This window comes from Rattus rattus, chromosome 5 (genome assembly GCF_011064425.1).
Source record: "Rattus rattus isolate New Zealand chromosome 5, Rrattus_CSIRO_v1, whole genome shotgun sequence".
Taxonomy (NCBI): domain Eukaryota; kingdom Metazoa; phylum Chordata; class Mammalia; order Rodentia; family Muridae; genus Rattus; species Rattus rattus.
The window spans coordinates 115,691,839-115,704,798 of record NC_046158.1 but is presented as its reverse complement, the minus strand read 5'-3'; the positions used below and the strand labels follow the sequence as shown (position 1 = coordinate 115,704,798).

At 43.8% G+C, this 12,960-nt stretch overlaps 1 protein-coding gene across 1 annotated transcript; it reads right to left on the bottom strand.

The window, feature by feature from the left end:
- Window positions 1–467: 467 nt before the first annotated feature.
- On the bottom strand, window positions 468–12,648 carry Lamp5 (lysosomal associated membrane protein family member 5). The gene is made up of 6 exons (XM_032904287.1): window positions 12,260–12,648; window positions 11,478–11,650; window positions 10,973–11,104; window positions 10,756–10,861; window positions 9,622–9,810; window positions 468–1,344 (listed from the first exon to the last, which is right to left on the bottom strand). The coding sequence occupies exons 1-6, from the start codon at window positions 12,315–12,317 to the stop codon at window positions 1,166–1,168; spliced, it is 837 nt and encodes a 278-aa protein (XP_032760178.1). The 5' UTR covers window positions 12,318–12,648; the 3' UTR covers window positions 468–1,165.
- Between the last annotated feature and the right edge of the window lie 312 nt (window positions 12,649–12,960).

Sequence of the window (12,960 nt, the reverse complement as noted above, 5' to 3'; positions counted from 1 at the left end):
CATATATTTGAATGCTTAGTCACTGGGTTTTGGAGGTGTGGTATTGTTGGAGTAGACCCGGCCTTATTGAAGGAAATGTGTCACTGGGGGATGGACTCTGAGGTTTCAAATGCTCAAGCCAGACCCAGTAGTGTCTCTCAGTAGTGTGCTTGCATGCTGCTGTACTTCCCGCCATGATGACAATGAACCAAATCTCTGGTCTCTAAGACAGTGCAGTTAAACTTTTTCCTTTATAAGAGTTGCCAGGGGCATGGTGTCTCTTTAAAGCAATAGAAATCGTAAGACAAGCTATGGAAAACCAACATTCTCCTCATTTCATTCCTGTGCGCTCTCTCTCTCTCTCTCTCTCTCTCTCTCTCTCTCTCTCTCTCTCTCTCTCTCTCTTAATTCACTTTGCCTCTCTGCTTGCTAAAGAAATCATTGTAGTTTTATTTCCTTGTTTCAAAAAGAGCAGCCAAAAGTCGGGGTGTAGTGCTGTTTTTTTTTAATTCATTTTCAAAAGCAAACTCACATAAATTCTTGAGGTCCCCTCACTTGGAACCGACACATTATGAATTCCAAACAACCGTGCATAGTGACATTAGACGGGTTCTTGTGCTGCAGAGTCACTGGGTGCAGGTAGCAGTGAAACATTCCCAAAACAATCACTAGACATGCAGAGTGCCAGCCAGAAGCATGGGTCACTTTCAGGGGTCTTGCTGCTTGCAAGGAGCATGAGGTTGTATTTTGTGTGCATTGAAAACTGTGTAATATACCAGCCGAGGCCAAGGGACTGAAGCACCCGGTGTCTTTAGACCTAAAGAGGTCTCCCAAAGGAAGTGGTCCACTTTCTAAATGTAAGGACCATATCTTCCCTTCTACATGCTGTAGACTTACAGAGTCAGAGAGCCAAAGTTAAGCCATCATGAGCACGAAAGCTATTACCCTACTCACCCACCCTTACTGCCCAGCATGGACACAACAGTCACCATTAGTCCCCCAAACCCCAAGGCCTGTCTTTCATCCCTGGGTTTAAGCATGGACACAGGCCAGTCAGACCTCAGGTGCCTGGGCCTGTTGGAGTGTAGCTATGTTGGTGGATCCTGTATACAGGTGAAAAAGTGCCATTGCCACTCTAAGTCATCCGGTTTGGGGGCAGGACATGGAGGCTGTCTGCCTGATGGCTCTAGCCCATGTGCTTGTACTGGGAACGGTCCCTGGGGATCTGCACTTGGTTGGCAGTCATTTTGTGATGAATGTGGTAAATCACAAGTGTTATGACAATGACCAGGCCTAAGATGAGGCCCAGGATCAGGGGCAGGGTCTCTTCCAACTGTTCTCGCTCATCCACTGGACATTTATGCTCTGAAATGAGAAAGGAGAAAGCAGTGAAAAACTAGTGACATATTCTGAATCCTAGGCTCTCCTAGCAGAAGCAGGACAGAGCCAGAGGTGAAACCATCTCCCGGAGAAGCCTTTGTAGATTAGTGGGTCATATTTTCCTTTCACTTAGCCTTAGTATTTCTACATCGATACAAAGTTAGTATATATCAATTTAGCAAGACAATATTTAGTTATTAGATTCCTGGCAGCCATCAAAAATTTCAGGAAATTTATTTAATTTTAAATTTACTTGAATAGTTTAAGTCTCTACTGTTTTAGAATTAAATATATCTACTATCATTTGTTTCCCATTTTTTAATCTTTGAATTGGAATCTAGTAGTCATAGAATTATAAACACAAAATGTTCAAGAAGCCTGAGAATAAGTTCCGGCAGTGACTGGAGAGTGTTAGATTGTCTGGTGATCCCTAGAGAAGACAGACACTCACCTGCCTTTGAGCCCAGCAGCCTCCCTTGCCTATATCAACCCAAGAAAAACGAAAATATATGGACATGATGAGACTAACGTGAAAATATCCACAGGAACTACTGCGAATAGTCAAGTCTGGAAATAGCCAAATATTCAGAAAAATGGAATAAACTGTAGTATACTCATAATGCAATATTAGTCAAAGTAAAAAAGAATAGAATATAGCTATAAATTAGAAAATACGTGAAATTTGAATCTAATTTTAAATAAAAAATTGTCAGATGCATAAAATTACAGATTATATTATCCCAGTTTCTTTGACATTATTGAACAAATAAAACGAAGGCCCTGGTCCTGGTAACCTTCTGAAAGGTGTTCACACACTGGAAGAGGGGTGCGAGAGAGCTTTGGATTATGAGGAGCATGGTTTGTATCTTTAATCAAGGTCTGCGTTTCAAGTACATGAAAACATGCGTTGAATTGTGTGCTTTCCATATTTTTCTGCATTTTAAACATGACACTTTAAGACACACACATTAAAAGTTGAATATTTAATATATTCAAATTGTGCTATGATTTTAAACACTGTATTCCTTAATGGATATTTACATTTGAGTGACCCTGTAGCCAGGATTTTAGACTGAGAGGGAACATTACAGCAATACTTCACAACTGGGTCATATTTTAAATGCTCTTAAAATCCAAAATAATGTATTAGCCCTATGTCTTCAATATTACCTGGAACAAAGGGAAGGAAACGTCAGGGGAGGTAGGAGGAAGAGAGGAACGGAGGGAGGGAGGGAGGGAGGGAGGGAAGAACCAGAAAATCTAAAAGCCCTTCTGACAGTCACACCTTGTGGACAACTAGGGGTCCTTTCATTAAATTTTTAAGTCTCATATGCAGAAACTCAGATTTCTATGACTCTTCCAAAGAACTTCACATGAAGATGTTCCAACAAGCACTTACAGAATCATTACTATATGCAAGGCTCCTCTGGATGCCCTGTGATCTCATTGTCTTCTGGATATACACAGGGTAAGCAGAAAGAGTAAACAGCCTCTTGAGTGCTGGAAATCATTCCTCTCTAGCAAGAATGAATGGGAAATCACACTCCAGTATACAACTTCTAAAAACTCTCCTGAGTCCCGTTGTTCAATTTCTTTCTTTTAAGTTAGTTTCATTTTATATGTCAAGGCTGTCCTTGAACTCATAATTCTCCTGCCTCAGCCTCCTGGGATTAAAGATATGCACTGGTACACCTAAATTTTGGTCTTTAAACTAACATTCCATTTAAAGACAAAGGTTATCTCTAATCCACAACAACACAAAGAAAATGACATTGTTTTCTGTTTTCTACATGGAGCAATGGAGGTATCACTGGAATAAGTGCTGTGCCCCACAGGAAACAAACTGACTGGCACCACAGTGTAACTGCAGCATAGCTGAGGGGCAGGAGAGGGAGAGGGAGGGTAGAGAGGAGAGGAGAGGAGAGGGAGAGGGAGAGGAGAGGGAGAGGGAGGGAGAGGGAGAGGAGAGGGAGGGAGGGGAGAGGGAGGGAGGGGAGAGGGAGAGGGAGAGGAGGGAGGGAGAGGGAGAGGAAAGAGACTGGAATACTATTGTGGTCTCTCAAACTTTGTCTTTTGTTACTTTAGGAAAAACCTGAAATAAAGCCTCAAAGAAGTGGAATATGATTAGAAGTCAAGCTGTAGAGATGCCAAAGAGCCACTAGGAGAGGGCCAGCATGGTGGCTAGACCTGTAACCCCAGCACTTAGAAGGCAAAGGAAAGAGAATATGTACAAGTCTAGAGCCAGCCTGTGCCTGTGCCACAGAGTGAGAGCATTTCTCAGAGTAGGTTATCGCGGGTATTTCACTTCAGCGATAAAATGCTAACACATTATTTATTCTGTTCTCTATCAGTTAAAACAATGTTGCTTATGACCCATTAAAGCATGTTTGATGAAACTGTCGCCATCTAGTCAGAGCAGTGTCTATCAATACAAAAGGGAAAATGCATGGAAGGCTGCAAAGACAATTGAATTTTTTATACTAATTGGAGATCCAGGAAGACGTGTGCTTCTTTATTGATACGTGCAGACTGGCTGTGATTGTAAACCTTGCACAGACTATTCTGTGAATAGAAAACCAGTGGTTTCTGTTGGTGACAGAGTCACAGCTACTGTGACTAGCACTATTTGTATGGTCTTCATTTATAACCAAAAGAAATGCTACGCACTCAAAATACTAGTCATAAGTTAATGAAATAGATATAGCTTTACACACACACACGCGCACGCACGCACACACACACACACACACACACACACACACAATCAAAACCGTACTATCTCCAACCCCTGCATGCTCCCAAGTTAAAATCCTGAGCAACGAGTGATCTGCTCACTCAGAAATTACAGAGCAAGCTTCCTCATAAAGGAGAAAATCCTCCTTTAGCTTAGTCCAAATCACATCTTTCTCCACATGCCCCAGGACCCTGTATTTCTCTGTCCACCTCACAGGATTTGGGGCCCCTCAGACTCTGGTTGGCCTAGGCTTTAGATCACACAAAAACATAGGTGCATGGCAGGGAAAGATGAACAGCAATCCAGTGAACTGGGAAACAGATCAGACATTACAGGGGCCAGCTGATGTCGGCTATAACAGCCAACAAGACCCCGCCCCCTCAACAGTATGCCCTCAGGTTTTAGCTAGTGGGTCTGGCCTTTATTGTACTACGTTTTTAAATCCGTATTCACTGCCTAGAAACATTATACTCTTTACTGTGTCCCAATGGAGCACTACTGGTATAGGCGAAATGCCATACTGTCTGCCTGGGGATCTCCTAACTTCCAGACTATTTCTGAATAAATAGCAGGGTCACCTTGTGGATCTGGGTATCCCTCTGTTGTCTGACTATGTTGCTAGAGACAATATTTGATCTTTTTTTACATTGCATGGGTTGAGTTTTGTTTGCTGAGAACTGTTAGCTTGAATGGCCAATTCATTAAGATTTATGCATTATATATAAAAAATAATAAAAGTAATGACCATTCACTGAATCTTTGTGCTGGGAACATGGGCTGTGTTATAAATACAATTTCTCACCAAACTTTGTGCTTTCCCAGGGCAAGGAAGGTACATACATCCTGGCCCTAAGTAGAGCAGACATGCACATGGTCCACTTATTTTCCTCTTGGTCTTCACCACACCAGCACATTTTAATGGGCTTTAGTGACACAGCAGGTCCTAAATTCCAGAGAATTGATTCCTTAAAGTAGCTGTTAGTAATGGATGACATTGATGGAAAAATGCTAGAGTTTCTTATCCCCTTCTGAGGAAACTCTAAGGCATGCCACACCTCAGCTCCAGAATACAGTGCCTGGCACATAGAATGCTATGACCGAGCCCTCTTCACAGCTCCACATAGAGGGCTTCAATACAATTCTCAGCAGTGTTCACTGGCGTCACCTCCCTTTGGCTGCTTACACAGGAGGCGTTGGCAGGCAGTAATTCATGACAGCAAGACCACATTGGGGAAAGAATATGTCAAACACATGTCTACAGGGTCTGGAATCTAGAGACTGTCAAAGTGCTATGACAAGGCATCTTGCCCAGGCCTTCTTTCAAGAGTGTGGTATGGAGAAAAGTGACGGATGTCACCTCTAATATAGCATTAGCTTCCACAGGCAGCATCGCCTGATCCAGCTGTTAGGAAAAAAAAAAAAAAAAAAAACCAACTCAGAAGGTCAGTGAGGTGAAGTTCAAGGTTAGAGCCTTTGTTTAGGAAGCAAAGGACCCTGGGCTTAATTTCCTACCGGAAAGGGAACATAAATAAACAATCAAAAATCAAAGTGTAAATGCATATGAATTCCAGATTCTCTGGACCTCTGAAACTCCTGTGTATATGGGGACTGTGGTATCTTTTGTTTGCCCGCTTTCCCATGAGAATTTAAAAGCGTCTAGTCATTAATCTGTGCTCTATTTTAAATACCTATAAATTTGAGTATCTAATAAAGGAGACCAGAGACAAACTTCATGCTTTATTGTGTTTTTTTTTTTTCTGGCATTATGTGTCAAATTTGCCTTTCATCCAAGCCATTAAAATACTCAGGCTGGTTCATTCCCTCCCAGTGAAGAATCTCCTATCCCATCAGCTAGAAATACCTCCCCCAGACCCTCAAGAGGTTAGACTATGAATTAATTGCAGAAGGACAAGTTAATTAACCCCAGCTGAGAAACACAGGGTGCTTTGAACAGCAGGTGACCACGCTGCGTAGTGTGTTTAGTATACAAATGAGACAAATGTGCCCCACAACCCTCCATTTCTTCACTGCAGGCTGAGACTCTTTAGCTCAAAAGCCTGCTAGTGCTAAACTCAATTTTTTTGTAAGCCCAATTGTTTCAAAAACAACCCAAATAGTAGGCAAATGCTTAGCCATTTTGAGCCTGCTTGCTCTGTATAGCCCTTGAAACCTCACCCAACAGCTGTTGCCCATTGATATGAGAGGGCCTTGTGGGTATAAGGCCCCAAGCCATGTCAGCTTCTATAGGCTCAGTCACACAGAGGCACCCCAAAACTCCTCTCATTCTTGTTTTTAGTTGCTTACTATTAATTTTTTTTTTGCTAAGGCATATAACAGTTGTTATTTCTTCAGACCTACAGAAACAAATCATTTCAATGAACGCATGATCACTCCCTTTTTAGAAGATAATGGTACATTTGTTAATAGTTGAGTAATCTGAGTAATCATATTAAATGAATGGTCCATAAATTATAATTAAAATATAAGCATCATTAAACATATAACTAAGCTACAATGAGCTCCAGTATTTTCAGAAAATAACCTGAGAACTGCTTAAATGGCAGGACTTTGGCAACATTTAAATAAGTCCAGAAAGTGTTTAATGTGACATTCTAAACTTTCTGAAATATAAAAAAGATTTATCTGTCAAAACTTGTTTTGGACGTCATCATTTCTAATGTATTACCAATATTTCTGATATCACTTTCTATTCTATATTATCAGTATATCTCACATTGTGTCATCTACTACCCAAACAGATGAAAACTGGTCTCACTGCTTTAAATAGCAGGAAAGGTTGGCTTTAGTCTAGATATTCATGAGAATTTTTGCCTACATCCCCTCATATGGCTTACACTGCTGTGCAGGGTCTGCTCCAACACTGCTGACCAGTCACTAGATTCACGACCCTCTTTCTTCCAGGAAGTCTCTAACCTTCCCCTACCTTCCAGATGGATGGCGGTCTTCACATTATGACTCTCTGTCTGGATGGTGCTGTGTACTATGAGGGGCTGGCTGTCCATCTCCTACAACGCCATTCAATTTTCTACCCACCGAAGCTTGTTGTATGTCTCAGCCTCTAACCCTTCAAGCCCTCTATAGGATTCTGTAAATCAAAACAACATCACACAGAGCTTGGCATCTGGGGCCCCACCTCAGGGCTACAGAGGCAGACTGTGTGTATATTAATATCACAACTGTGTTCACCACCATTCAAAATTCCTCTGAACACTGCAATTAGGATCAGTTCTGTAGCTAAATCCAATGCATTGAAAGGAACATATGTATGTGATAAAGATGTCAACTATCGTCTGGTTGCACTTAGCCCCAGGAACTGTCCATTTACCCATTTTACTAATCCTTCTTTGCTTACCTCAAACATCAGGCTAAGCAGGCAGCTGTGAAGAATGTCAGGTAAAACCTCCTGACACAAGCAATGGAATTTTCACCACAAGCACCTGGCCATTTTCAAACATACGTACACATAAATATGAACACACACACACACACACACACACACACACACACACGGAAGTGCATACAACAAGCGTAGTGGTTGTGTAGATATATAACCAAACATCCTCCCCTCTGACAGGCACAGTTCACTCACACCCACACACACACACACAAACACACTGGAAGCCCCTGGAAGTCCCAGTGCTGGAACCTGAATAGGCAGCCCAAAAGGAATCTTTCCAATTCCATGTAATGAATACAACAATCTCTTCCAGGACAGTGGTGGGCAGATGCTAAAAACATGGAGGAACCAGGAACAAAAGAACACCTTGCACACAAAGGTACAAGATCTAGTGAGTGGATCTGAATAAGTCTTGCCTACTCTTAGGAGCACTAAAGCCTGAGACCAGGACAGCACATAGCTGAGGACATCGCAATTTCTAGCCTGAAACGCCTGGGTAATGTTGCAATTTACCTGGTCCTATTCTGTCTGTATTTAAGAACTTATGCATGCTTACAGTCTCTATGTGTGCTGAGTAATCTTCCCCATCTACAACCTTGAAATGGATACAAATTGTTCTTAAAGAAAATAGGTAACTAACTCTGTAGTGAAATTCACTGATTTTTTTTAATGAAGTAACTCTGTTCTTTATTCAGTAGTTGTTTGTTCTTTATACACAAATTTAAACAAACAGTGTATGTGATTTCTCCATCCATAGTGACTATAAACAACATAGAGATAACCCAGAATGGGTTTGGGTGGGTTAGTGGTGAGGAAGCACAATTAACAATCGAAACACCAGAAGCGCCAGGAAATAAAGAACGAGTAACGACTGAGCAGCAGACAAAAAGCAGTGGCCACAACTTAAGACTCCCATTCGAACTCAAATGTGCCTGGGTAACATCCCCACAAAAGGATAGTACGTGGTCCAGTATTCTCATAATGTCAACACCCATAATATTTCATATTACATGTAATATTTTTGGTGCAGGAAAGACAGTGCTACATTTTATAAATATTTACTATATATAGTAAGTATTTTATAAATTTTTGGTATTTTATATAGTACTATATACTATATACATATATATAGTATGCTATATACATATATAGTATATAATTATACGATATAAATTATGTATACTGTTTTTATGTAGTATTATTATACAGTGACTATTTAAATAAATAAATAAGTGAATATTTAAAACTCTGGGATTCTGTCTCCTCGAGCTTCTAAAATATGCACATACATAAGACTCTGTCAACTGAGTATCAGCACATCTATTTAGTCAGCTACCTGGACATCTGTCTTGATCTAGTACTGTTTAGAAGTTAATAAAACCAAGAGGAAAAATAACCAGTGCCAAGGTGATTAACTGATCTGTGACCCAGAATATAACACAATGGGCAGGCATTAAGATGGTGGACGGAAAATTCCATCCAAGAGCACCACAGAAAGATAGAAGGAAAGAGAGAGGCCGAAGAGTGTGTGGGAGTGAGAGGGGGGCAGAGAAGAAAGAGAGGAGGAGGTGGAGGACGATGAGAAGGAGGAGCTGCACAAAAGAATCTAACCTTTCTTTTTTTCAGGGAAAATTTACCTTCTGAGTCCTCAAATGCTTTGGGAGTAATTATTCAGGGGTGATGGACTTACACTCTTGGTTATAGGTTGAGAGCAAACGTTGTTGAGGTGAAAGAGAAACAGCTTGGGGAATAATAGGTGAGTCTGATGACAATCCCCCAATATTATGAACATTTAAATAATTCATTGCATTCACTTGGTAATTCCCAACCCCGTGGAAAGTGAGAATAAAGCAATTGGAATCTGCCTATGGGAAATAAACAGAATATCAAATTGCCTTTAAGTATTTTCTCCCATAAGAGTGAGTGAGAGAATAAAGAAGCAAGGAGATGGGCAGGGGTGTATTTCAGAAACCTTATAAGAGCTTGTGAAAATTGCCACCGCAGCCTAGAAGAAACGCAGGCACCACCATCCTGTGAGCCCAGTAAGCCCTCTTCTCAGCCCTCTTTAAAATCAGCCCCCTCTCTCTTTCCCAGCACCAGCCTAACCTACCTTCACTGAAGACAAAGTCAGAGATGATATCAAAGGGCTGGATGTGCACTGCAGACAGGATCATGGTGACAGTCTTCTGAGGATCACTGGAGGCCAGAGAAATGGTCTGCTGAGCCTGACACTCATAGGACATCCCAGCTGGGGTCACCAAGGCAGAGAGGTGGTGAGAGTTGGCAGTATGCTTCCCAGCTGCGGAGAAGCAAGGCAGCAGTTAGGTAGACTCGCACTCACTGTGAGCTCCTGGTTTAGGGAGCTCTCTGCTTAGCTCAGAACCTATGCCTCCTATTGGTGCTGCAATTATGGGGCCGGAGCGCCAAAGAAAAGATAGGTCCAAGTCCCCCATTTTCCCTGAGCCTCTCATTAGATATTACTTTGGAATTCCATTATGGAAGAAGTGCGATGCCTGAAAACAAGACCGTTTAACTAAGGCCACCATCAGAGGTTCTGAAGACACAATAGTGACACCCTGACCCACGTCCCCACAGTTCCCAGCCCATTTTTCTCCTTTGCTGTTCTTTTAGAATCAGCCTAAGCGATGGAAGGCCTTGCAAGTGATGCAGTGAATTTTGCTTTTGTCTTAAAAAATACATTCAACTGGACCCCTGGTCTTTTTGATAGTGCTCACAGATAGACACACTGTTATTTCAGTAATGGGTGTCTTGGGTGTTCTCTCTGGGATGTTTTTAGAAGTCTAGAGTGAGAATGGGCAGGGGAAGCTAATGAATTAAGATACAAAGCCTGCCCTGAGGTGGTTGCAATTAAAAGAGCAAAGCTACACCTCTGTACACAGAAGGATCCTGCAGACCACCCAACCCTGTCCCAGGATCCTCTTGCATTTTTGAGGATTTGTTTAACAAAGACTTGTTTGAGAGCAAGTCAATCTGTGATGCAGAAAAAAAAAAATAGCGAAAACCATTGGTACCCCTTCCAGAGCAATGTCATGTTTCAGGTTGAGTCTGAAGGCTTTCCTGAGGTTCTCCCACCTTTTTGACCCTGGAGAGCAAGCAGGCCCCTGCTTGCCTATCCTCAGAGCAAAATTCCCAGAGTTGCTTCCAAGACCCAGAGACCGGATGGATGTTTCGGATGGATGTTTCTGGCTTACTCTTGTTCCAGTGACCCCTCTGGACTACTCACCACTCACAGCATCTTTAAAGTGGGTCTTCTCTGAGGAATCATAGACAAACTGCACCTTGCTCAGCTTCCAAGTCGCCTCTAGTCCTTTGGAAGTGTTGTGACTTTCCTGTCAAGATGGGGAGGCTCCTGTGAACCCCTCTAATTGCTTTGAGATGGGCAACCCCAGAGGCCACTGCCGCGGACTTCACCATCCCTCTGCGCTCCCGCGCCGAATTACCTTTACAAAGAGCATTTTGAGTGTGTAGGCGCGATCTACCCAGAACACCTGCAGCTCCGACTCGTTGTGACCACAGCGGCCCTTCACCTCAGCTCCCCGGGTCAAGGAGATCTCAGCCTGCTCTGTGATCAGCTGGGAACACACACGCCCCGCGCCCCCTCAGCGCGCCGGGTCCTGGCGCGGACCGGGAAGGGATGCGCGTCCAAACTCTAGCTTGCAGGTTTGGGCGCTCCTGTGCCCGCGCGCTCCGGGGTCCAGGAACATGCGGGTAGATTCTTACGTGCACACCCCTCCAGAAGGGGAGCAGAGAGGGGGTTTACTTTTAAAGCAGGCAGGGCGAGCAGAAGGCGTTGCAAGCCGGAACCCCCATGCAGCATTCGGGAACAGCCTGCAGGGGTTTGGGGGGGAAGAGGCGGGCAACTGAGGTCTTGGTAGGGCCTGGAGGGAGGGTGCCCTTCAGCCCTGCCGCCCTAGGAGCAAGCTGGGGAGGAAAAAGGTTCCTTACATCCACATAATTGCTGGCCCACACATCATAAGGTACAATAAATTTGGCTGCAAACTCTGCCATGAGACACGTCGTCCCATTTTCCCGCACCACAAATATGTCTTTCTCCGGGTTCGTGGAAAGGCCCGAAAGATTTTCCACTTCTTGTTCTGCCACGGTTTGGGCCATTGCATCTATGGAACAAGCAAAGCAATCCCATCGCTTCCCAGCTCAGCTAGCCCTCTGCTTTAGGACACCGAAGCCGGTTCTCTGCAGGCTTTGGAGCGACAAAGTTCCCTGCTCGAAGCTGTGTGCTCCGCAAGCCATTTTTCTTGTCCAGCGCTACCAAACTCATTTCTACTGCCGGTGATTATTTATAATGAAAACAGAATCTAAAATAAAATTAAATCCTTACTTGCAATACAACTGGGCTTTCACACAACACAAACACACACACACACACACACACACACACACACACACACACACACACACACACGCCCTGGGGGGTTGAGGGAGCGTGGTTAAAGCTAAATCTTTCTTGGCAGTGCTGTGCACCACGGCCATGAGTTCAGTCTGTCTAGCGCTCTGTCTGGGTGATGCTATACAGGTGTGTGACTCTCTGGGAGTTCTCTGACACGGATGGGTTATAACACCCACCAGCCCCAAATAACCACAATAACACTAAGCATAAAGACCAGTTTTAAACCTAGTAAACCAGAGTAAGATCACCTGGCTTTATTCAATGTGTCAGATTCTCTGCAGAGTACATTCTGTACCCCTGGTCCCCAGACACTACTCACGGAAGAACATTAGGAGAATCCGAAGTCTGTCTCCACCGAGAAGGGCTCTTAGATCCATGCTGTTGCCGGGAACCAGGCAGATGTGTTTCTGCTGCAAAGGCCGCCCGGGGAGGAAATCCCTCAAAGTGGCCGGTAGAGTGAGCTAAGGGAGGGGGCGGACAGGGAGGAGCGAGCGCGCGGGATAGTCTCGTGCTGCACCGGGCGCTACAGCTCCCTTGCCGCACACTGCAGAGGAGGCACCCAGGATGCGGGAGCTGTCCACGCTGAGAGTTCTGGAAACAACGAGGTTGTGTTGCAGGATTTGTAATTTGGCTTGTCGAGAAGGCCAATGGGATTGGGGTGGTGTGGGGGAGGAAATTCCTCCCTGGGTCTGTATTCTGTTCTGCAATGATAGCTGCAAAGATGACTCTGTTCTAGGAAACTTAATGCCACCCTCGGACTTACTAAACCCTCCCACCAGGTACAGTCAGTGTGTAGTGTAGCTATAACACCACCAGAGCCCTGAAATCCTGCTCCTGAAACAAGCCAATAGATTTGTTTCAGCTTGTTCGTGCTTTGGAGAAAGAAGGTAGGCAGGAAGAGAGAAGGGAAATGCTATGGCAACAGTTTCAGGCTTTCAGAGGCGTCTTCTACACCCGCTCAAGAGCTGCTGAGTATAAAGTTAAAATGATACCTCTTCAAAAGGGGAGCCAGACAATGCC

Bases quoted from the DNA above. Each gene is read 5' to 3' on its own strand.
- Lamp5 (XM_032904287.1), bottom strand. From the start codon at position 12,317: ATGGATCTAAGAGCCCTTCTCGGTGGAGACAGACTTCGGATTCTCCTA. The intron at 11,651-12,259 runs GTGAGTAGTGTC...CTTGTTCCATAG, and splicing joins GATTCTCCTAATGTTCTTCC to ATGCAATGGCCCAAACCGTG. The intron at 11,105-11,477 runs GTAAGGAACCTT...GTGTGTTCCCAG, and splicing joins GGGCCAGCAATTATGTGGAT to CTGATCACAGAGCAGGCTGA.